The sequence below is a fragment of the Peromyscus eremicus genome, chromosome 4, assembly GCF_949786415.1.
Source record: "Peromyscus eremicus chromosome 4, PerEre_H2_v1, whole genome shotgun sequence".
In the NCBI taxonomy this organism is placed as follows: Eukaryota; Metazoa; Chordata; class Mammalia; order Rodentia; family Cricetidae; genus Peromyscus; species Peromyscus eremicus.
The window spans coordinates 5,816,391-5,840,060 of record NC_081419.1 but is presented as its reverse complement, the minus strand read 5'-3'; the positions used below and the strand labels follow the sequence as shown (position 1 = coordinate 5,840,060).

The 23,670-nt window shown below is 50.0% G+C and overlaps 1 protein-coding gene across 2 annotated transcripts in view; it reads right to left on the bottom strand.

Annotated features, from left to right (window-relative positions):
* Positions 1 to 23,670, bottom strand: part of Abl1 (ABL proto-oncogene 1, non-receptor tyrosine kinase) — a 114,739-nt gene that overhangs the window by 5,394 nt on the left and 85,675 nt on the right. For both annotated transcript variants that reach the window (XM_059260034.1, XM_059260035.1), the window contains exons 2-9: positions 21,737 to 21,910; positions 21,025 to 21,320; positions 14,313 to 14,585; positions 6,613 to 6,697; positions 6,119 to 6,296; positions 4,219 to 4,403; positions 1,628 to 1,780; positions 295 to 384 (exon numbers count right to left, since the gene is read on the bottom strand). In XM_059260034.1, coding sequence (XP_059116017.1) covers positions 295 to 384; positions 1,628 to 1,780; positions 4,219 to 4,403; positions 6,119 to 6,296; positions 6,613 to 6,697; positions 14,313 to 14,585; positions 21,025 to 21,320; positions 21,737 to 21,910 — 1,434 coding nt within the window. The remainder of the gene's footprint in view (positions 1 to 294; positions 385 to 1,627; positions 1,781 to 4,218; positions 4,404 to 6,118; positions 6,297 to 6,612; positions 6,698 to 14,312; positions 14,586 to 21,024; positions 21,321 to 21,736; positions 21,911 to 23,670) is intronic.

Here is a 23,670-nt window from a genome sequence, read left to right as displayed (position 1 = left end):
GGTGCTGGGAACGGAGCCCGGCTCTCTTAGTCACTGAGCTGTCCCTCCAGTTACTGGGACTCTCTTTTTCTTAAGGTCTATGCAGTTAGAGAAAAGGGACACAGGTGCTGCGGAAACAGCACAGCATTTTCTAGAACTCTGTATGACTACAAGAGACACAGAACCTCCACTAAAGCCCTGTGCAGAGTTCTGGTCTCTCACTTGGCCTGGGCACTTTTACCAGGAATGAACTGAAGGCCTGTCTAGCCCGAATCCAACCTTTCAACACACTGCATGCCCCAGGAGGTACGTTACCATCTGAGATACTGGACTCCTGGAACATGGTTTCAAAGGCTTGGTGGATTTCAGCAAAGGAGGGCCGGTCAGAGGGATTCCACTGCCAACCTGGACAGAGAAGACCCATGTCAGAGCAGTGGGAAGCACTGCTAGCAAGTCAGAACTAGCCATCACAAGGAGCAAGCCAGGATTAGCCACCCCAAGGAACAGTCTGGACAAGATGAGGCGCTCCACGCCTGCTAATTGCTGATGTCATGGCAAGTTAAAATGCCAAATGCTACTGTTAAGCTATATGTTAAGAATTTGAAAAGAACTGGGCGGTGGTGGTGCACACCTTTAATCCCAGCACTCAGGAGGCTGAGGCAGGTGGATCTCTGAGAATTCAAGGCCAGCCTGGTCTACAGAGTGAGTTCCAGGACAGCCAGGGCTCCACAGAGAAACCCAGTCTTGAAAAACTGAAACAAACAAACTTTGCATCAACAGTCCAGCTTCTAGAAATATCGGGGTTAGGTGCCGTGACACAAGAACACTGTCCCTGCCTTGTTTACAGCAAGCACAGGACCATCAAGATGGCACTTGCTGCCAAGACTGAGAAAAAGTTTGATCCCCGGGATCCACATAGTGGAAAAACAAAAACAACTCCTGCCAGCTGCATGCTGTGGAACGTACACCCTCATAAAGAAAGAAATAAAATATATTAAAGCAAACAGCTGTGTTAAAGGTGGGGAGCAGGGTGAGGAAAATCTAGATGTATGGGTGGGGGGCAGTGTCGCTGACATACTACTAAGAAGAAAAAGGTGAGGGAGTGGTCATATGAACACAGACAATAAGACCATATGCAGACACACACCACATGCAGATGCACACACACACTCACATTATGTACACACCACTAGAGTTATATCACCTGGAACATTTGTAGCCAGGTGTGTGAAAGCAGGACCCAGGAATCTATCTTTCAGTAAGAACCCAGGTTTGGTATTCATCTAACCCTTTCTATGCTTAAAAAAATGAAAAGAACCTGGGCATGGTGGCACATAACCTGCAACCCTAGAACTTGTGAGGTCTAAGCAGGAGAGTCACTATGAGTTCCAGACCAGCCAGGGCTACAGAGTGAGATTCTGATCCAAAACAAAAAGCAAACCCAAAACTATCCCTCTCAAAGGCAAACGACTCCTATGTATGGTATCTGTACTAAATGCACTGAAAGGCACCCCACAGCCAGACTTGGAGTGGCTCGGGAGCAAGGCAACACTGCCAAGGACCCACTGAACGGCCTGCTGCAGACACTCGCACACTGCGATTTCCTCAGTGCCCACGTGCACTTTCTGACTGGGCTGGGGAGGCTCACATGCTCGCATGAGTTCATAGACCTTCTCCGGGCAGCCTTCAGGGCGCTCCATACGGTAGTCTTTTTCCAGCAGCTCATAAACCTGCGACAGGTCAATTCCTGGGTAAGGTGACATGCCATAGGTAGCAATTTCCCAGAGCAATACTCCGAATGCTGAAAGAAAGAAGGAAGAGGAAGACATCAGGGTACGTGAGGGGTTGGCCAGTGAGATGCTTCAGTGGGTAAAGCCTCACCAGCCTAAAGACCTTCTGATCTGGGAACCAACACAAAGGGGGAAGGAGAGAAGTGACTCCACAAAGTTGTCCTCTGACATTCACACATGTGCCAAAGTATGTATGCACACACGCACACATGCACGCACATGCACACACATGCACACACATGAAAAAATGCATAAGGTTTTTCCATAGCAGTGACATTTACCAGGTTCTCCATGACAACAGCTCAGGAAAGGTAGGACAGAGCAAAACTGTTTACTCACACTACACTAAAACATGTCAAAGGAGAGAAGGGAAAGGTGACCTCCTGGGGTACAGAGTCTCCCAGGTAAGTGGCCCGTGGGCTAGGAGTCAGATGCCATGTTCTGCCCACAGCTCTGTGACTATGGAGCTGCATGCCTGTCAGGCCAGCAGTTGTTTCTAGGTGGGAAAGATTATCTCCAAGGTTTCTGCCAGCTCTAAATGGTTTGCAAAAATCTTGTGAACTCTCAAAGTCCTGATGTCCTTCTTCCCACTAACAGAACTAGGGGTCCTTAGAAAAACAGGTGATTCGGACCCGGGACAGGGAAGAAGCCTGGGCTCGCTTGCCATTCCGGACAGCACAGACAGTACGGAGGACTACATGGCTGCTGTCAGAGGGCAGGGGAGGAGTTCCCACTGGCCAAAGATGAGACACTCCACTGTAAAGGAGAAGCACCACAGCACAAATCATATCAGTGTGTCAACAAAGAGCTCATAGTGACGCCACACAAGACTAGCAAGTCCAACTGCCACCACTACAGGCCACTTGGGAAAGTGGGAGCCACGACAGGCAGCTCACTTGAACCCATTTTGGCACCAACTCTACCACTGGGCAACCAAGCATTGCCAGGCCTTTGCTTTTGTACTGGTGGCTAACTGACTGTGGAACGAAGGAGTCGGAGAACGATCACATGAGAGCCCTAGTGAGGCACTGGTCTGGGCTCTGGTCACTAAGAGCTGCACACCACATCCCACTAGAGCAGTGGCTCCCTTCTTCTTCCTAAGGCTGGGCCCCTTGACTACAGCTCCTCACACTGTGGTGACCCCCAAACCTAACATCACTGGGTGGCTACTTGGTCGCTGTCATTTGCTACTGTTATGAACTGCAATGCAGCTATCTGTGGAGGGGAGGTTCACCAAGTGGTTGAGACCTGCTGCACTGAAGGGGAAACCACGCAGACGGATCAAGCGATCTAAGAGAACGCCACCTCCTCTGTGTATCAAAGGAAAGAAAAGTCAACCCAAATGTCATCGGCTCTCGAGATCTGACTTCAGATTTTCTAAGAGGATTGAAGCCAGAGGCCTGATCAGATGACAGCACAGGGCACAGAAGCCAAGTCCAGACTCTGGAAAGGTCTAAGGGAAGTGACGGAGTCTATGAACAAACAGCAGGAACCAGTCAGTGATGGAAGACACAGGCCAGAGCCACACAGGACACAGGACTAACGCAGCGAGGGAGCCGCATCAGGTCAAAGTGGGAGGGTAAGCACTGGATATTTGATAATATTCAGATAAAATCAGTCAAGCCTGAGTGTAGCACCGTGCTATGCTGTAAGAGTCATCTGTAAGAAGCAAATACTGACTGACGTGTTTACGTGTAAAATAATATGATGTCTGGGATTTAAAATAACAGGAGGCAAAGAAGTGGGTGGGGCACAGGGCTCACTACTCAGCTCACCCTCAGCATGACACGCCTTTAACCCAGCACTCAGGAGCAGAGGCAGGCGGATCTCCGAGTTTGAGGCCAGCCTGGTCTACAGAGTGAGTTCCAGGACAGTTGATAAAAAGATACTGTATCGAAAACAAAACAAAACAAAACAAAACTCTTTAAAAATAAACACCAGGTGGCACTTGCGCATGAAGTGGTCTGTTTGCACCCCAAACCAGAGTGAACAGCTCTCCTGTGGAGAGGGCGACTCTGGGTGCCTTTGGGTCGATGCTGCACCACCAGGTCCACAGCTAATGTGGAATGAAGACATGAACGGTGCTACTCTAGATCCTCCGGAGGTCACTTTTGCTTCATTTTGAATAAAAACAGAAAACAGGATTTTAAAATAAGCCAGAAACAAGAAAGAGGGTGTAGGGGCTGGAGAGATGGCTCAGAGGTTAAGAGCACTGACTGCTCTTCCAGAGGTCCTGAGTTCAATTCCCAGCAACCACATGGTGGCTCACAACCACCTAATGAGATCTGGCTCCCTCTTCTGGTCATACATGCTGTATACATAATAAATAAGTAAATCTTTAAAAAAAGAAAGAAAGAAAGAAAGAGGGTGTAGTGATGGAGGAGAGCTGGAGGTAGAGAAGCAGAGGGGAACCCCGACTGGCAAGGACTGCCCAGGACCTGGCCCTTACCCCAGACGTCCGACTTGATGGAGAACTTGTTGTAGGCCAGGCTCTCAGGTGCAGTCCACTTGATGGGGAATTTGGCTCCAGCATGGGCTGTGTAGGTGTCCCCTGTCATCAACCTGCTCAGGCCAAAATCGGCCACCTTCACCAAATGGTTTTCCCCAACCAGGCAGTTCCGAGCAGCAAGGTCTCTGAGAAAGGAAAGGGCCATCTGTATGAGCTCCTGGCTGCCTCCCCAACTCTGCGTCTGTGACACCAACACAGAAAAGTCACGGGTGGTCTGTGGAAGCTTTCAAATGCCCTCAGCAAATACTAGTCAGGCTGCCACACAGCAACACAAGCAGACAATGGGTAACACGAGTGGCAATGGGGACAGCTCCTGCCCCGTGACCTGGAGCATGTTAATTGCCTTGGAACTCAGCTACCTCACCCCTAAAATGAAGACAGTAACAGGGCTGCTTTGGGCAGCTCTGTGTGATAATGGACAGTATGTGCAGCGCTTCCTCTGATGCCTGGAGAATAACAAGTGTCACCTGTGTGCTTGTGCTGCTACTGCCCCACGCCAGGCACAGGGACAGTCAGCTCAATGCTCAACTGGAGAGACTGACGGGAGTGAGTCTCTGCCTGTCCTCTCTATACTTAGCAGGAAAAGTGAAACTGAGTCTGTTGTAAAAACTCCTTGCCCAGATATGTTCTCTACTTTCCTCCTGCTTCCTGATGCCTACCCAAATGTGTCTGAGAAACTCTCAGGTATAATCCACCTCCGCTCACCTCCTGAATCTTCTAGGGAAGACGGGGTCTAATCTTTAGTTCATGGATGTTAACCATGAAATCACAAGGCAACCGGGACCCGAGGAATGAGAAGATGAGGCGGCTTAGAGTGACGGCTGCACGACGCGGCTTGATCATCAGCAATGAGAGAGAAATTAAACACACAAGAGTTGTGCCTGATAGGATTTTTGGTAAGGCATTTTAAGTGTGTGAATGGAGGGGACAGAGCTGGCCATGCAAGGCAAGGCAGAAGTTGGAAATCTCAATTTGCAGCATCAGAGGCTTCACTCTGCTGAGCGACAGGAGCGTTTGGATTGGGCTCTTGTGGAGCAGAAAAAATCTGTCTTCCGAGGGGCTGCCAGCATTTCACACACACTACTTATTCCTGGCTATGAAATCTCATGTCGAGGTTTCACACTTGAGTTAATTGGGTAGGAAAGGTCACCACAGTGGCGTGGAGAACATCTTGCATGACGGAGTCGGGCCAAGCCCATCAGGCTCCCTCCTGCACAGGTTGTCACTCTGCTAGGAAGCCACTTCCACCAGCAAAGCATGCAAACCCAGATAATTGTGGCACACTTGAAGGTCAAAACACTCCGGGTTTTAAAAGCAGCAAAAATGCCTAGTTCCGGCTTGCATATTCTCTGCAGTTCTACAGCCATGGAAACATCCCCAAACCCAGTGACAGCTGGTGGACAATAAGACACGGAGAAAAGGAAGAAAAGCCACACACTGAAACTAGGCCTAGGCCCTGGCTTCTACTGTACCCAGGCAGAGAGAGGTCTTACTGACTGAGTACTGGACTTGGGGTGCATTGTTTCCGAAGGAACCGTGGCTGTCAGGAAGGGAGAAGGCCTTTTACAGATTTCATTTAATATTCACAAAGTCCAAAATGGCTCAGAAATGAACCACTTCTTTCCTGGGAATTAGCCGCTCCACTGGCCCAGGCCTAGGGTCTGAAGGACTTAGTCCCGCCTGCTGCAAGCAGCACATAGGTCAGGCACTTGTGCTTGCCTTCGCTTCAAGGGCCAGTGAGCTGCCAGCACCAAGGGTGGGAGCTGAGCCATTAGACCCCACAGCTGGGTGTTCTGAAGCAGGGGGTGAGGCTGGGTGAGGCTACTTTGGCCAGCCCTACCTGTGGATGAAGTTCTTCTTCTCCAGGTACTCCATGGCTGATGAGATCTGTGTGGCCATGTAGAGCAGTACCACAGCGCTCACCTCTTGGCGGTTACACTCTCTCAGGTAGTCCAGCAGGTTACCATAGGTCATGAACTCCGTGATGATGTAGAACGGGGGCTCCCGGGTACACACCCCTGACAACAGGACATGGGGGCTTCAGCATGTGGCCCTGCTCCCAAGGGAAGGAGCCCTAGAAACGTCCAGCCCTGAAGAAAGGGCTTCTGAGCTGGGGAGCCGGCTCAGCAAGTAAAAGCGCTTGCCACACAGGCCCGCCCCCAGAACCCAGGGAAGGTGGAAGGAGCGAACCGACTTGTCTTCTGACTTCCCCCATACCCCCAACACACAGTTCTCTGATTAAGAAGTGATGCTTGCTCAGCGCACAGACATCTGGACCAAAGCCCTTCACAGGCAGCTGCCCACAGGCCCTCTTCAGAGTCCGTGCTTGCTTACCTAGCAGCTGTACCAGGTTAGGATGCTTGATCTCCTTCATCACTGCAGCCTCCTTCAGGAACTCCTCCACCTCCATGGTGTCCTCCTGCAGAAGGAAGTTCATGGGACAGATCTGTTTAGCAAGGAGTGCCTACGAGGAAGGACACAGCTTCAAGGGCTAATGCAAACAGCAGTGGCAGCCTACACTCAGCCTCGGCCACTGTTTTTGGTGACCACTGGCTACACTGCCCTTGACAGGCTCCATGAGTCTTGTCCTGGTGATGTGAAGAGTCCTGTGGGGCAAATTCTCACCCAGGACATTATGGACTGGATGTGAAATGTCGCCCAGAGGCTCATGTCTTGAACAGCTGTTCCCACAATGGGGCAATTGTGGAAGGCTGTGGAACCTTCCGGAGGTGGGGCTTGTCTGGAATGAGTTCTCATTATGGGCAGGTCTTTAAAGGTTAGACCCAGTCTCTGGTTCTAGACCAGCTCTTCTCTTCCTGGGCTATGATCATGGGACTTGCTTTGCCACACACTCCTGATACATAGACCAGGCCACTCTGCCATGCCTTCCGCACAGTGATGGACTGAAACCCTTTGACACCATGAGCCAAACTGATTTTTTCTCCCTTACTGTTTGTGTCAAGTGTCCTGGCCCAGCGAGTGAGTCAGTGGGGCCGTGGGTCAGAGCTGCTTGGCATTGCTGCCCAGATCTTGTGTGAGGTCTTAGAGATGTGTAGATACTATGGTACTGTTTCCACAAGTACTGTGTGCTTCCGAATCCAACACCCTTAACATCAGAGAAGGAACAGTGTGAAGACTTTGAAATGGAGCTGGTTCGAGTCGCATTCCCAGAGTGCCTCTCGCCGGCAGAAGTAGCGGACAGACACTGAGCTGCTTAGGTATGCGGCAGCATGAGCACCTAATGAAGCAATCACCACTGACTAGGGGGTCAATCACCTGGGTTCTACACTGATCTCACCGCAGCTCTCTGACGACTCACAGAAGCATCTGTGTAGGTCACACAGTACGAGGCCACAGACGGGCAGGGCAGCCTGCCCCTCTCCCACCTTTCCAGCTGAGTCTGAAGGGCTGTGCTCTATGCTCCTCAGCCTCCTTGCAACCTAAGCCACTGTCCTCTGAACCAACTACTACAAACAGGAACAGGCAGTGGCGAGTGGCAGGGTCTCCTTAGCTGTAAGAACGAGGCTCTGCAGGCAAGGAAGACAGCGGGCCGCATGCGGTGTCTGCAGGGAGTCTGTCTGTGTGGTAGGGAAGAGGTTTCTTGAAAATTAGCTTCCCTGGGCAGACAGCTCCACCAGACCTTGTGCCAAGTGTGTAAGTGTCCACAGTGTCCCCGTGCCAAGTGTGGAACTGGCCACAAGGTTGGCACTCCGGCTGTTCCAGTTCCTGCCCTGGCAAGGGGAGTGATACCCCAGGGGATGGCGCTTCTTTCCTTTGGTCAGTCACACCGAGAAGCAAAGCATGACCAATGCTGGTGTGTTGGTCTGTTACCACTAGACACAGGTTCCAAAGGACTGACAGATGTGATTTGCCACTCTGAAACGTGAGCCGCTCTGGTGTCACCACAGCGTGCTGGCTGTCACTGCCCAAGCTAAGCCGAGGGCACTCAAGCCCATGCTACCCACTGGCTGCCGGACTCTCCGCGTCCCTTCTGTTTCCCCGCTGCTCAGCGGCCAGTCTGGCTCTGGTGTGCAGCACTCACGTTAAAGTTTGAACCCAGGGGTCAATGCTGCACAATACAACTTGCTATGACAAAGTCACTCTCCAGTGACGCTCTCTACCATTCAAGCCTTTCTTTTCTAATGCAAGTACCACAGTGCACCACACAGGCACATCACCTCAGAAATCGCACTTCCTGTGGAGCCATCTACCCTTTTCTAAAAGACTCATGATCATGAGGTAGAACATTACTCCACAGCATCTTCCCACCCCACCACACACACATGCACGGGGCAACCACACATGCACGGGGCAACCACACATGCACCGGGCAACCATTGCTTCTGTCTGTCCGTATGCCTGTCTCCACCCCTCCACACACATGCACGGGGCAACCATTGCTTCTGTCTGTCCGTATGCTTGTCTCCACCCCTCCACACACATGCACGGGGCAACCGTTGCTTGCCTTTTGTCTTTCAGAAAAATCAGTGTGAGTATGTCTCCCCCTGCTGGAATTAGACTCGATTTAATTTTTTTACTGAAACTGTAACCTAGGTTTGTAACTACTGAAATTAAAAACAAAGTAAAGCCTTAACCCTCATTCTAACTTGCGACATTCCTCTGCTTACTTTTTCAATCCACACTATCCTTTTGGAGACACTTTTCCCCTTTCCACAATAAAACAGAACCCCGATGGGCTGGGTAGAAGAAATGCTTAGAGAATGTTCGTTCATCTTTTTGCCCTTGTGCTTGTTGGGGAGAGAGAGGCCAACTGCTCTGTCACAGGCCCTGACTGGCTCCACCCTCTTCAGAGGAAACAAGACCCTCTAAGACAGTCCCAAAGAGTGGCTAAGAGGATGGCTTGTCTTATCAGTCATGCTGACCAGGCTCTGCTGCTACGTGAGGCCCTGGTAACCTAATGACCCGAGTCTCTGTCTGTCTCTCTGTGTCTCTGAATGATCTTCTATGACCCCCTCCCCTTTTCTTCCTTCTTTCCTTTTTTTATTTTCTTTCTTTCTTTCTTTTTTTTTTTTTTTTTTTTTTTTCGAGACAGGGTTTCTCTGTGTAGCTTTGCGCCTTTCCTGGAACTCACTTGGTAGTCCAGGCTGGCCTCGAACTCACAGAGATCCGCCTGGCTCTGCCTCCGGAGTGCTGGGATTAAAGGCATGCGCCACCACCGCCCGGCTCTTTCCTTTTTTTAGACAGGGTCTCATCCAACCCCTGCTCTTCCTGCACCTCCCAGGGGCTAGGACTGCATCTGTATACTAAGGAGTAAGATCAAGGCTCTGTGGGTACTGGACAGGCACTCTAGGAGCTGGGCTACCTGAGCGTCTGAACTTGTTTTCAGTGCCTGGCCATCAGGCATCAGGGGCATGCACTCCTACTGCTGTGGCAGTTACCTCTGGTCCTAAGAGGTGAAACAAGCACCCTGCTCGTCTGGAAGACAGACTGGTTTCTAATAAACACTGGTTTTGCTTTTCTTGTCTTCTCACAGACACAATCACTGAGACTAAACAGCTATCTCTAACAGGCTTCCTGGCCTCACCCCAAGTGTGGGCATTCTACAGCTTAAGAGAGGGCACTACTTTTAGAAATGGCTTTGCTCATTGGGCTCTCAGGGCACTGGAGGCTAAGAGTACCCTGGGGAGACAGTGGCTCCTCACTAGCCCTTGTGGTGGGAAACAGATGTAGAAGCTGAAGTTCCACATCTGGTTTGTAACTACCTCCCACAAAGAGCCCACAAAAAAGCATCTGTTCTCAAGCCGGGCGGTGGTGGCGCACGCCTTTAATCCCAGCACTCGGGAGGCAGAGCCAGGCGGATCTCTGTGAGTTCAAGGCCAGCCTGGGCTACCAAGTGAGTTCCAGGAGAGGCGCAAAGCTACACAGAGAAACCCTGTCTCAAAAAAAAAAAAAAAAAAAAAAATCTGTTCTCAAACATCAGAGTCACACTGATCTCCATGGCCAGCAGAGCCCTATCAGGAGCGATGGTAGTGCAGGAACTAGCCACCACGGTACAGCAAGTTCCAGTCACATGGCCTTTCTCCCTGGCACACAGCAGTATGTGGAATCTGCAGTGTGGCTGCCAAATGTCAACACTGCTGCAGAATCCCCTTCCCTTTGGCTGTTTCTAGAGTTCCCCAATAAACCATTCTTAGGAAAAAAAATATATAAAGGCAGATCTGCTGCCCCTCAGGGAGACACAGGTAGTCTCTCAATGCTGATGGGGTGCAGTTAGGACCCCAGCCACCAACTGAGGGAGGGCTCTATGTGCTCCCGTTGGGCTCAGGTACGCTGCTGTGCTTTGATTCTTCCCACGTTCGGAGTCAACAGCATTGCTACAGCTGGATCCCAAAGTAGTCTTAACTCATTTGAAAGACGTTTGGGATGCAACTCCTATAAAAACCCAGGCTCCTTGTACTTCATAGCTGTCTTTTTGTCTGTTTGTGTTGTGGAATTATTATTTTAACTGGACAAAGATGTGCTACATTTTTTTAATGCTGCAGAATATTACATTAACTGTGTAAAGGTGTGTTACATTTGTTTTATGCTGTATTTGTTTAATTATGTAAAGATGTGTTGTATTTGTTTCATCTTGCCTGCCTAAGGCATCTGATTGGGCTAATAAAGAGCCGAACAGCCAATAGCTGGGCAGAGAAAGGATAGGTAGGGCTGGCAGGTGGAGAGAATAAATAGGAGGAGAAATCTAGGCTCGAGAGGAACAAGACAAGGAGGAGGAAAGAATGACAGAGACGCCCGGGGCCAGAAGTCAGGCAGCCACACAGACACAAGAAGCAGTGAAAGTAAGATATACAGAAGGAAAGGAAAGGAAAAAGCCCCAAGGCAAAAGGTAGACAAAGAGAAAGAAGCTAATTTAAGTTTAAAAAGCTAGCCAGAAATGAGCCTAAGCTAGGCCGAGCATTCATAACTAATAAGTTTCCATGTTATGATTTGGGAGCTGTTTGGTGGCTCAAAAGAAAAAAGCCTGGTCCACGTTTGTTTTGGGGTTTTGTTTTTGTTTTTGGTGTGTGTGTGTGTGTGTGTGTGTGTGTGTGTGTGCAATGCATGCAGATGTGCCATGGTGCACATGCCACAGCGCACTTCTATGGGTCAGAGAACAGCTTGGGGAAGGTCTTCACCTTCCTCTCTGCTGTCTGTTGCTGCACTGTACCCCAGGCTGAGTGGCCTGCAGGCTTGCAGCACTCCCCTGTCTCTATCTTGCCACAGCAGCATTGGGTTGCAGAGACATGCTACCCTGCCTGACTTCATTAGGACTTGGGGCTCAGCACTCAGCCCTTCTGCTTGCAAGGAAATGCTTTACCCACTGTGCCGTGTGCCCAGCTTAAGAGGGTTTTTCTTCAGCACACTCTTGTGTTGGGCATGAGGACACACTGTAATGCCAAGCAATCATGAGACTGAAGCAGGAGGATTTCAAGGATTTCAGACTTAACTATGTACACAGTAGCATGAGGCTCTCAAAACCAGAGCTACACAACAGCCCAGGTGCTGCAGCCACTTGCAGAATCCCACTTTCACTTACAGTGCAACTACAGTTTCCCACCCAGAGAGGTCAGCCGAGCGCCCTTCCCTTTTCCTGCTCTCCAGAGGTAGCAACCTGCCTTCCAGGCTGAATGCGAAGGGCTGGGCACAAGCAGGCCTTGCACCCCCTGCTGGTTAGGGACGTAAGGAAGCAATGCTCTGAGAATGAAGCTGGGAAGGCCAGCAGGATTCTCTGGGTGTTTCACAACTACAGCCAGCAAAGGGAGTCGATAGGGCAATGGTTTCCCAATCTGTGGATTTCAACCCCTTTGGGGTCCTGTATTAGATATTCATCCTATTGGGTATTTAGATTACAATTCATAACAGTAGCAAAATTACAGTTATGAAGTAGCAACTAAATAATTCTGTGGTTGGGGTCATCACAACATGAGAAACTGTATTAAGGGGTCACAGCATCAGGAAGGTTGAGGGGGATGGGGAAGATGACAAAAGAGTTGGGCTTGGGATCTGGGGTCCTGAGTTTGAAGTCTGGCTCAGTACTCCAGCTTCCACAACCTTCATGGTGGTTGCATTAGTGCCTGGGCCCCTCTCTTGACCCCTGTGAGTGCTGAGGAGCTGCTGGATGGACTGAGCATATGAACACACCCACTACTCTCTGGGTCTGGATCAGCACAGTAACTTGGCCATTCATTTAGTATAATCCTCCACTTCTGTAGAAGAGATAAGGAGCCCAAACACTTGACTGCTCTATCTAACAAGTGGGTAACGGACTGCAGAGCCTCCTCACACATGGGCGCAGGGCTGGGCGCAGGGCTGGGCAGTGGGGATGGTTATTTAGCAGTTGCACAGCATGTGTCTTGAGGAAACACACCTCCACAGTGGGTGCATGCCTCTCCCTGGTCAGGTGCGGTGCACAAAAACTCCCAGCACCTACCTAACAACCCTGTCACTCTTTACCAACTGTGGCACACATGTTAATGGGCTTCTGGGGAAACTTGCTGAGGTCTTAACAGAAAGTACTGGAACAGATCCTCCTCTGGAATCCCTTCCACCGTGGAGAGCTGCAGCACCGCCCATCAACGGGGCTTCCAGCTGTGCAATCTCTGCCTCTTTTTAAACATGGTTTTCCACATTATTTATTTACTGTGGGAAGGGACCAACCTCAGGTCATCAAGTGCATTACTTACTGAGTCACCTTGCAGGCCCCCTCTCTCTTTAGGGGTTTTCAAATTAGCCTTCCCTCGTTGCTGAGTCTCAGGTACCTTGTGGTTCCCTCTTCCTTGCTGGCCCTCCCAGCCAGTGACACCGTGGCCGGGTGTACTGGTCGTGGATCATCAGTACTCTCCCTCATGCTTTGCGAAACGGATGGAATCAGGTTTGCCCTGAGCATCTGGCTCTCAATGGCCCCTCCTCCTCAGCTGGGGCTTCCTGCCCCTCAAAGACCCAGTGTCTCTCCTGGCCTCTGCCCTTCCTCACAGCCATGACTCATGTTCTCCTAGCCACTGCAGCCATCACTGCCGCCTCCTTGCATGGCAGAGCCTGTCCTCAGACACTGCCCCACCCACTGTATTGCCATCATCAGTACTCTGTCCATTTCTCATCTGATGTGGACCACCCAGGTCTGGCCCTAGGGTTTAGCCAATAAATGTGAGCAACTCCATATGTGTTAAATTTTAAAAAGGTGAATTTGGAAAATATTCAAGAGTACTCCAGGCAACCCCACCTATGCCCCTCTTCCCCCAGCACTGGTCTGCCACAGGGCCAAAGGGAGGGGAAATACTAAATAACGGTGATCAGAAAGCCGCTTTTCCTTCTTCTAGAATTAAGGGATGCAGTCTTGCCCTAAACAATTACTTATGGCAACCAAAAATTCCAGCTTCCATTTTACTGTCTTTTAGAGCAAGAGTTGAGCCTGTCAGATGCACTGCCTGGCTGAGGTGAGACACAAGTACACACTCAGGTCTGTGTTCCCGGCAGCTGTTCACAGGCTGTCCTCAGAGTCTCAAACAAGCAAAGCAAGCAATGTAGACGACCAGTAGGGGGCACTCCCACCACAGGGACAAGCTCAGACCACTCAGATGCAGGGAAGGGGACCTAGCCTCAGAGACCTTCCACGGGAAACCACCAACAAATGTGACACACTGGTCAACAGTGAAGAGGGGCGTGGCCCCGTGATGGAAGGAAGGCCACAGCCCAGTGACAAGTGCTTCTTGGAGCTGCTCTAGGAAGGACTGGCCAAGACACTCCACACTTGCCTTTTCTATCAGCCCACAAGTCCACAGAGGACTCATCTCTCATGACTCTCCTTTTCCACCTCTTCACTCTCATAAGGCAGTGGCCTCCACATCACCCAACAAGAACAGAAAACAGGCTTTGAAAGAACGCTGCCACGGAACAGGTGACTCTAGTAACTAGCCTTTCCTGACCCTCAGCACCTGTGGAGCCACAGACGGAAGATGATCAGCCTCACAACGGCCTGGGCCCAGCTGAGTCACAGCACCCCGCCCCCACATCCTTCAGCCAGGCCCCAAACTCACCTTCAAGGTCTTCACAGCCACAGTCAGGCTGTACTTCTTCCAGACACCTTCATACACCTCTCCATACTGGCCTCCACCCAACTTGTGCTTCATGGTGATGTCTGTGCGCTCCATTTCCCACTTGTCATAGTTGGGGGACACACCGTAGATGGTGGGTTTGTTGCGCTTGGGAGCTGGGTAGTGGAGCGTGGTGATGAGCCCATCGGCCACTGTGGAATGATGGTGGACTAACTCAGCCAGAGTGTTGAAGCGGCTCTCTGAGGAGACGTAGAGCTAAGGAAGATAGAGAACACCCTCATTAACAGAGCAAAAACCCAGGGGAAAGGCTCTACATACGATTTAGTCACCCTTCAAAGCTTTTTCCAGCGGGGTGGAACTTACTGACACTCAAAAGCCTGAGGCATGTGCACCTGCCTCCGCTGAGACCCCACCCAGCACTCCCCAGTTTAACCTACAATGTACTACTTTTTCCCCTAAGTAGCCCTGGCTGTCCTGGAACTCACTCTGCAGACCAGGCTGGCCTTGAACCAATGTATTACTTTTAATTAAATATTTTGGTTATTTTTGTTTTATGTGTATAGGTAGTTGCATGTGTATGTATGTATGTATGTATGTATGTATGTATGTGTACCATGTGCATGCCTGGTGCTCTAAGGCCAAAAGAAGGTGTTGGACTCCCTGAAACCGGAGTTACAGAGAGTGGAACCGGGAGTCTTTAGAAGAGCAGCAGCCGGTGCTCTTAACTTCAAGGGTCATCTCTCTAGTCCCTACCCTCCAATGTAAATGTTTGCCTGACTGTCCAACCTGAAGCCACCACCAGGGCAGATGGCAGGAAACATCACCTGCCTCACTTTTCTGTGTTGTGCTAAGTGCTGCTAGCTCATAGGTCTGTCTCCACCCAACAGAACCTAAGCTCCATGGGAGCACAGCCCTGGGCCATCTCGTCCATCCTGTTGTCCCCATGACAAGAAACTATTGCAAAATAGGTACTTAATAAGTCCTTGTTGATGAATGAACTTGCTGACAGGGAAAGAAAACAACTCATACATGTTAAACAGTGGTCACAGGGTGGGGACCGACAATGAGGCATGTGTCTCCTCAGGCTGCCTACCGGCTTGGGACTTGCTTGGTGAGGCTGTTTCTGTCAGCACCTTGCAGGCCAGAAGATAGCACAGCCTTTTTCAAGATGGGACAAAGGAAGACTCTTGAGATAGGGGTGCTTTCAGGCTTTTCTGAGAGCCACAGCACAGAGGACCTCCCAGGGAGCACTCTGCAGAGTTCTCATGCGGACGGACGGCAGAGGGGGTGCAGAGAGCACAGAGTGGGAGGTGCAGCCACCTCTGTCCCCTGCTGCAGTGCATGCTCTCATCTGCATGGAACAGCTGGGCTCCAGGCATGTCACTGAGCACCCTGACTTGCCCCAGTAGCAAACCCACAGTGGGGAGGTGTTGGACTGAGTGCTGACACTTGGTGAGACATGCATAGATAGAAAGAGATGAACAGCTGAGATACAGCTGCGACATATGAATAGTTAGGGTGGGGGAGAGCCCAGGACGTACCGCAGGCACAAGGCCTTTTGGTTGGCAGTTATACTGAGCATCACTGTCACCGTGCTGTGCACATCCCCTGTATGGTGAGGTGGGGAAGCTTTATAGGTGTCATCTCAGGAGATGCACAAGGTCTTCCTGGGAGCCCAAGGGGCTCCTGCACTAGAGTCTTCAGAGGGTGGTTAAGAAGAAGCCAGCCTGGTCCCTCCTCTCTCTCAGATGAGAAGTCTGTTCCTGCACATGCTCAGTGGACTGAAGACGCCACCGATTCACTGCTACTGGACCATGGGCCATTACCAGGCTGTACCACGCTGCTTCAAAGTACAGCTTCCCGTACCAAGAGCTAAATACAGCTGTCTCTGTGAATTAGCTGCTTCAGGTTATTTCATTATGGTAGTAAAATGCAGACACAATTATTTTCTGTAGCTTATAGTATTAGATCATGAAAACACTTTAAAGGGAGATAATCACATGGGGGTAGCTAGGGTTCAGTAGCAGATCTATGCTCCCTTCTCTGCTTGCTGAGGATATAAACACATTTTTAAAACTTAAGCAGGCCAAATTTATATGTATAATTCTACTAAAAAGTGCAAGACAACCAAGATTTGTCTAGAAATACCCCTTGCTCCTCATGTGACAACTGTGGCCAAGCAGCAGGACCCTCAAAGACATGTACCCGGTGCAGTGGATGGGGTGGCATCACAGCATCCTACTGTTAGCTTGCTACCCTCACCATGCTGGTCACAGACACAGTGTACTCTGCAGGGTTTGGGGGGGCAGCCCCCAGTCTCTACCACTCCTCAGAAAGCCGTGACTAAGTTCATTTACCAACCTAAAATTTACACACGAGCACTCATTACATGTTAATATTACAGCCAGCCCCTCAAGTGCAGTGTGGCTCCATTCACAGCCACGTTCCCAGAGTCACACTGTGCACTCTGGCAGCTGCCTTTTGACTGCTCTGGTCGGGATGAGCACTGGGAAGTTTTGGTGCGTTCAGAGAGGAGGTGAGGCTAGTGCCTGCACTGTGCTGTGCTGCCCCGCAAACACACGGCATGCCCAGGCAGGACTCTGCCTCTTGCTGACTGTGAGGAACTCCCGGGAGCCGTGGCCCAGGACAGTGCCACCTGTGCTTTAGAACTGAGCCCGGCTCTGCAGAGCCGCTCACAGAAAGCCCTCAGGTTCCCACCCAGCTGCAGCTCCTCCGGAATGCCCACGGAAGGCAAAGCACAGATAATCCAGAGGCCCTGGAGCCAATGCTTCCTGCCTGGGCTCCCTTCCGTCAACTTGAGCCTGCCACTCTGACCATGAAAATAATGTGTCCTGGGAAACTTCAAGAAGAGGGAAGGACTGCAGGACTCTTGGGAACTGTGGGAATGCACAGCTGTGGCTCGCAGGGGTAAGAATGAAAAGCAAGAGGCAGAATCACCTAGAAGGCAGCCCTAGCCAAAACTGCTCTGGAAAGCACAGAAAACAAAGAGAGGTAAACAAGAGCCATGAGGGAGACAGAGAGATCTTTGGGCCCCCAGAAGAATCTTCTGTATCCAGGGCTGATTTGGAAATAAAATAGAATCCTTATCAGCCCCAGTCTGCCCCTCCCAGCATTCTAAATGTTCCTTTAGCAATCAAAGAGGATTGCATCAAAGCCCTGCTTTGTGAGAAGCATTCTTCAGTATCAAGCACCACTGTCCCACCAAAGCCGTGGTCCCTCTCCATCCTGACGCCTGTCTCTCCCTCTGGAGACACCCAATACCACCTCCTTGAATGTGACCCTCTGCAGACAGAAGCCTCAGCAAGGGCTGAGAAGTTTCCGAAGTCTCTGGGTGCCTGGACAGCTGATGGGAGAACCTTCCGGAGAGGAGCAGAGGGCAGGCTGTCAGATGAGCTGCTGACTACGGGAGTGGCCTGAGGCACGTACCAGCTTTAGACAGAGGGGACTCTACACTCCTCCCACTCTGAGTAGTACTTAGACTAAGCTCAAGCTGATGAGCTGCCCTCAGACCCCACCTGGCCCTACTGCTTTGAGGCTGCTGATCAAAGCACTCAGGGGCCGAACAGCACGGCCTTGCTTAGTGTGGACCTCAATGGTCACTCTGAAGCAGCCTGGCTTGCTCCACACAAAGAAAACAGGGAGCAAGCTGTCATCTCCAGAAACCCAGCTCCCAGGGAAATGGTACTCTGTAGCCTGAAGGTTCTTTCAAAGGGCCACCAGCCTGGAGTCAGCTCCAGAGTATAAAGAAAGACCTAGCACCAAGCTCTACCCACTACACAGCTGAGGCAGCCTGGCTCTAACTGTGAGTTATATGGCTAGCCTGCCTAAATGAGGGAACACCAAGGGTGCCACTGATGAAGCACATCTTTGGGTGTTTCTGTGAAGGAATTTCCAAAATGGATTGGGTAGGGAAGACCATCCCCAATGAATCCGGACAGTACATCCCATGGGCTGGTGTCCTGGACGGAATAAAAGGGGATGGAGAAGCCAGGTGGTGGTGGCACACGTCCTTAATCCCAGCACTCAGGAGGTAGAGGCAGGTGGATCTCTGTGAGTTTGAGGCCAGCCTAGTCTACAGAGCAAGTTCTAGGACAGCCAAGGCTACAAAGAGAAACCCTGTCTTGAAAACTAACATAAATAAATAAAATAAAAAGGAAAGAAGTTGTTTTGTTTTGGTTTGCTATTGTCTTACAATGTTTTTTTTACTATGTCACGCTGTCTGGCTCCAAACTCAGCAATCGTCCTGCCTTGACTTCCCAAGTGCTGGGATTACAGGTATGAGTGAGCCACCACAGAACACTGACAGAGGCAGGTCTATGTGTGCCACTGGGAAACTCTCCAAAACACGCTGGGAAGGCGAGGAGCATCAGTGTGCAAGCCTCCCCTGTGTGTCTGCACCATGAGGACAGATGTGCTGGGTAAGTCCAAAGGGGCTGACGACAGTGGGCAAGAATGAGCTGGAGACAGGATTAGGTTTTATTGTAGTTAGTCTGTCGTTTGAAACCATGCACATACACTCCATACAGACAGGAACAAGGCTGCGTGTGGCACTGCACACTCAATCCTAGCAGGCAGGAGGCAAAGTCAGGAGTGTGGCTACAAGCTCAAGACCAGCCTGGACTCCACAGTGAGTTCCAGGCAAGCCAGCAGGAAACAGCAAGATCCTCTCTCAAAAACAAACAAAATGCGTGTGTGTGTGTGTGTGTGTGTGTGTGTGTGTGTGTGTGTGTGTGTAAAATGTGGATGCATTAGCTAGGCAGTGGTGGCACACACCTTTCATCTCAGCATTTGGGAGGCACAGGCAGGTGGATCTCTGAGTTCCAGGAACGCCAGGGCTACACAGAGAAACTCTGTCTCTCAAAACAAAAAACAAAGAAACAAAAAAAATACATGCATTAACTGTAGTTCTGCAGAAAGAACCCATATGCATGCTAGGCAAGTGCTATACCATGGAGTCAGCCCCCTTCAAAACAGTTTAGATGCTGTGGTGGTTTGAATAAGAATGGTCCTGCCGGGTGGTGGTGGCTCACACCTTTAATCCCAGGCAGAGGCAGGTGGATGGATCTCTGTGAGTTCGAGGCCAGCCTTGGTCTACAGAGTGAGTTCCAGGACAGCCAGGACTGTTTCACAGAGAAACCCTGTCTTGAAAACCACCGCCGCCGGCCCCCCCCCCCCCCCCCCGCCCCCACACACAAAAGGTCCCCATAGGTTCATATATTTGAATGCTTAGCCACAGGGAGTGACACTATTTGAAAGTATTAGAAGGATTAAGAGGTGTGGCTCGCTCTTTGGAGGAAGTGTGTCACTAGGGGTGGGCTTTGAGGTTTCAAAAGCCCATGCCAGGCCCAGCCTCTCTATCTCAGCAGATCTGGATGCAGCTCTCAGCGATTTCCCCAGCACCATGACTGCCTGCCACCATGCTTCCTGCCCTATGCTCCCCACCATGAGGATAATGCACTGAGCTTCTGAAACTGTAAGCAAGCACCCCATTAAAGGTTTCTTTTACAAGAATCGCCTTGGTCATGTGAATCTTCACAGCAATAGAACAGTGGCTAAGACAGAAGTACATGCCATCTGTACTATGCAATCTGCCAATCAATCCTGTCCTCTAACAGAACTCGGTGTCGTGGAAAGGGGGGCCCCAACCTTGTCCCTCTAAGCTCCCCCTCTTAATGATGCAAAAATGTGGATGTACCATCTAGGGGTAGAGGTAAGGGTTAAAGGAGAGGAACTGCAACACACTAGTACTAATTAAGTCCTTCTCTTCGTGGACATTTAAGGAACAATATTCATGCAAAGATTAAAAAATAACATACGTTATAACAAAATTAAAAAACACATTTTGTGCTTAGAGACCAATTGGTGTACTTTAATGTGACCTCACAGGTGTCTACACCCACACTTCACCACAGGAAGAACAAACACTGGGTGTCAGGCCAAGGAGGTGCTGTCACTGGGACCTGCAGCTTGACATAGTGAGTGACTACTGTTGAATTTCTCTAACTGAAGCTCAATCACCATCACTATAAGAATTTACAAAAAGGGCCAGCCAGGCAGTGGTGGCTGGCACTCGACTTTAATCCCAGCACGAGAGGCAGAGGCAGGTAGATCTTGGTGAGTTTGAAACCAGTCTGGTCTACAGAGTGAGTTCCAGGACAGCCCGGGATACAAAATACAGAGACTGTATCAAAAACCAAAAGAACAAACAATGGATTTATGAAAAGGAAGAGCCTTAATGTAAGAACTTCCGTCTGAGTCCTAAGAGTATCCCTGTGGTTTTCAGAGAATCCTACATACCAAGACCAGAGACCTATAATAAAGCTGACATTGGCTGACAACCAATGGTCTTTTGTGAAGCTAATGCAAACTCTTGCTATTTACTTGGAAGATTCTTGAGACACTGTCTGGTTTGTTTGTTTGAAACAAGGTCTTTATACACAGCCCAGGCTGGCCCTGAACTTGCTATGTAGCCAAGGATAGCTTTGAAGTACTGATCCTTCTGTCTAGGCCTCCTGAGTGCTGGATTACATGCATGAGCCACCATACCCTGCTTGAAACATCCTGAGTGAGCCTGTTGCCATAACTCAATGGTCTGGGCTACCACCTGTGTTCCCCTCTGTACCCTCCACAGCCCATCAGCTCACTGCTGGTCCCAGTCAGGGTGGTTACCCACCTTGCCATCAGAGGCGGTGTTGATCCTGTAGTGGTACACCCTTCCTTCATATCTCAGCGAGATGGACCTCTGGCCAGGGCTACTCTCACTTTCCCGCACCAAGAAGCTGCCGTTGATCCCGCTGCTCAGCAGATACTCGGCAGCATTTCGGGACACAGGCCCGTGATACCAGGAATGTTTCTCCAGGCTGTTGACAGGGGTGATGTAGTTGCTTGGGACCCATCCTTGGCCATTTTTCGTTTGGGCTTCACACCATTCCCCATTGTGATTATAACCTAAGACCCGGAGCTTTTCACCTTAGAGAAAAGAACCAAACAGATGTGTCAGTTTTGATGCCCAGCTTTCTTCTAACCTTTCTCTAGCACATCTTATCTTCCTGTTAGTCATGAGTGCAAGGGGGATAACTCTGCCTCGGCATCTAAGATTATACAAGTTTACTCAAAAATTTGTTCCTATTGCAAGGAAACTTTGTAAGGAAAACTGCTTTAGCTTGGTGATAAAAAACAATGAACAAAACCCCATGTTTCCAGCCTGAGATCCGGGTGTCTTCTTCTGTAGGAATGTGGGGAAGCATGTGCACAGGGCTGCTGCCCTGGAGCCTCCTAAGGGTGGGCACTGTGCTCTGTAGGCATCTCTGCCCTCTCAGGGAGCAAAGGGCAGGCCAGCCAAGCCACAGCCACCCCCCACCCCCAGCTTGCTGTTTCCCCGTTACCTTTAGTGATGCTGAGAGTGTTATCGCCACTGGCCACAAAATCATATAGCGCCACAAAAAGGTTGGGGTCATTTTCACTGGGCCCAGCAAGAAGGTTTTCCTTGGAGTTCCATCGAGCTGCTTCACTGAGACCCTGGGGCTCAAAGTCAGATGCCACTGGCCTCTGTAGGGCTTCTGCAAGACAGGGAGGAAAGGGCAAATGAAACTGGCAGAGAACTTGGGAGACATGGGCTGAATTGTCACTGCTTAACATCTAGATATTCTTTGTTTTTTGAGACAGGGTTTCTCTGTGTAACAGTTCAGGCTGTCCTGGAACTCACTCTTTAAGACCAGGCTGGCCTTGAACTCACAGAGATCCATCTGCCTCTGCCTCCTGAGTGCTGGGATTAAAGGTATATGTCACCACCACCACTTAGCTACACCCATATATTCTAGGTATTAAAATTTTCAGTTTGTCTTTATCAAGTATTATGAAAGGCACTAAGTATTTTCACTCTAACTGATAATTCCTTATGGTGGTTTAAGTAAGAATGGGCCCCACATGCTCATATATTTGAATGCTTGGTCTGGTCCCAATTAATGGAACTATTTGGGGAGAATTAGGAGGTGTGGCCTCATGAGGTTAGCTCTGCCTCCTACTTACAGACCAGGATGTGAACTCTCAGCTACTGCTCCACCATATGCCTGCCTGCCTGCCTGCCTGCCACCATGGTCCCCGCCATGATGGTCATGTACTCTGACTCTCTGAAACCACACGCCCCAAATTAAACACTTTTTTATGAGTTGCCTGGTTCATGGTGTTCTGTCACAGCAAAAGAAAAGAAATGAAGGCATTCTTGTTCCCAAATAGTTTAAGCCTTTAAATTCAATCATCCAGGCCGGCAAGATGACGCAGCAGGTAGAAGCAATGGCTGCCAAATCTGACAAACGAGGTTGGATCCCCAGGACACTTGTTTTGGTCGGAGAGAACAGACTGCTGCAAGTTGTTTCTGGCTTCTACACACATGCCATGGCATATGCGCGCGCACACACACACACACTTATATACACACACAAAATAAATGTAATGAAGTAAAATTCATTAACTCAATACAAAGGTACTCAGAAATAGACATGATCCATTTCTATAGTCTGCCGCTGTACATTCTTTAAAGCACTTTTTTTCTTTTGCTTTTTGAGACAAGGTTTCACATAGCCCAAGCTGGCCTTAAACTCCTGATTCATTCTCTCGGGTGCTGGGGTGGCAAGTCTGTGCCACTACAGCTATCTTAAAACACATACAGCAGTGTTGATATAAATAACCAAGCGTTCCTGTCCCATCCCTCCCCATGCTGGCCTGAGAGCTCTCTACCCTCTACTTTGAACTGCTGTTCTGCTCCTGCCCCAAGACAGCTGTCCCCACAGGAAACTGCTCCTCTCCACCTTCCTGCTGGCTTCCCTCTCCTCTTCCCACTCAGATATAGCCATCATCACACATTTTTTAACTTGTAAGGACCCTAACAAACAGTCTCTCGTGTTCTGAAATAAAAAAGCCTCCCTCTGTGCTTGTCACATCTGAGGCTGGAGGTGACCAGCACTGCTTGCACTAGGTACGGGTACTGCTCATAGACAGTTTCCTGTTCTTTCTCTTCTTTACCCTTGAACTGTACTTCAACTGTCTAGGTCATCTTTGTGATAACAATTGGCAGAAGGGCTTTTTCTCAGAAGACCAATCTCATTCAGAAGGCATGGCAGTGCAGGGTGCTATGGAGTGAAATGCCAACTCCACTTAAGTGAAACCACCTCGAGAAATCAAACTTGAGAAAGAACTTGGCCTTGAGAAGAATGGAAGACTTAAAATGAGCCACACACAAATGGTAACGAAACAATCATCATGCCCCATATGGATTTAAAGCACTACCCCCACCATCACTGCCCCAACTAACACCATTTTC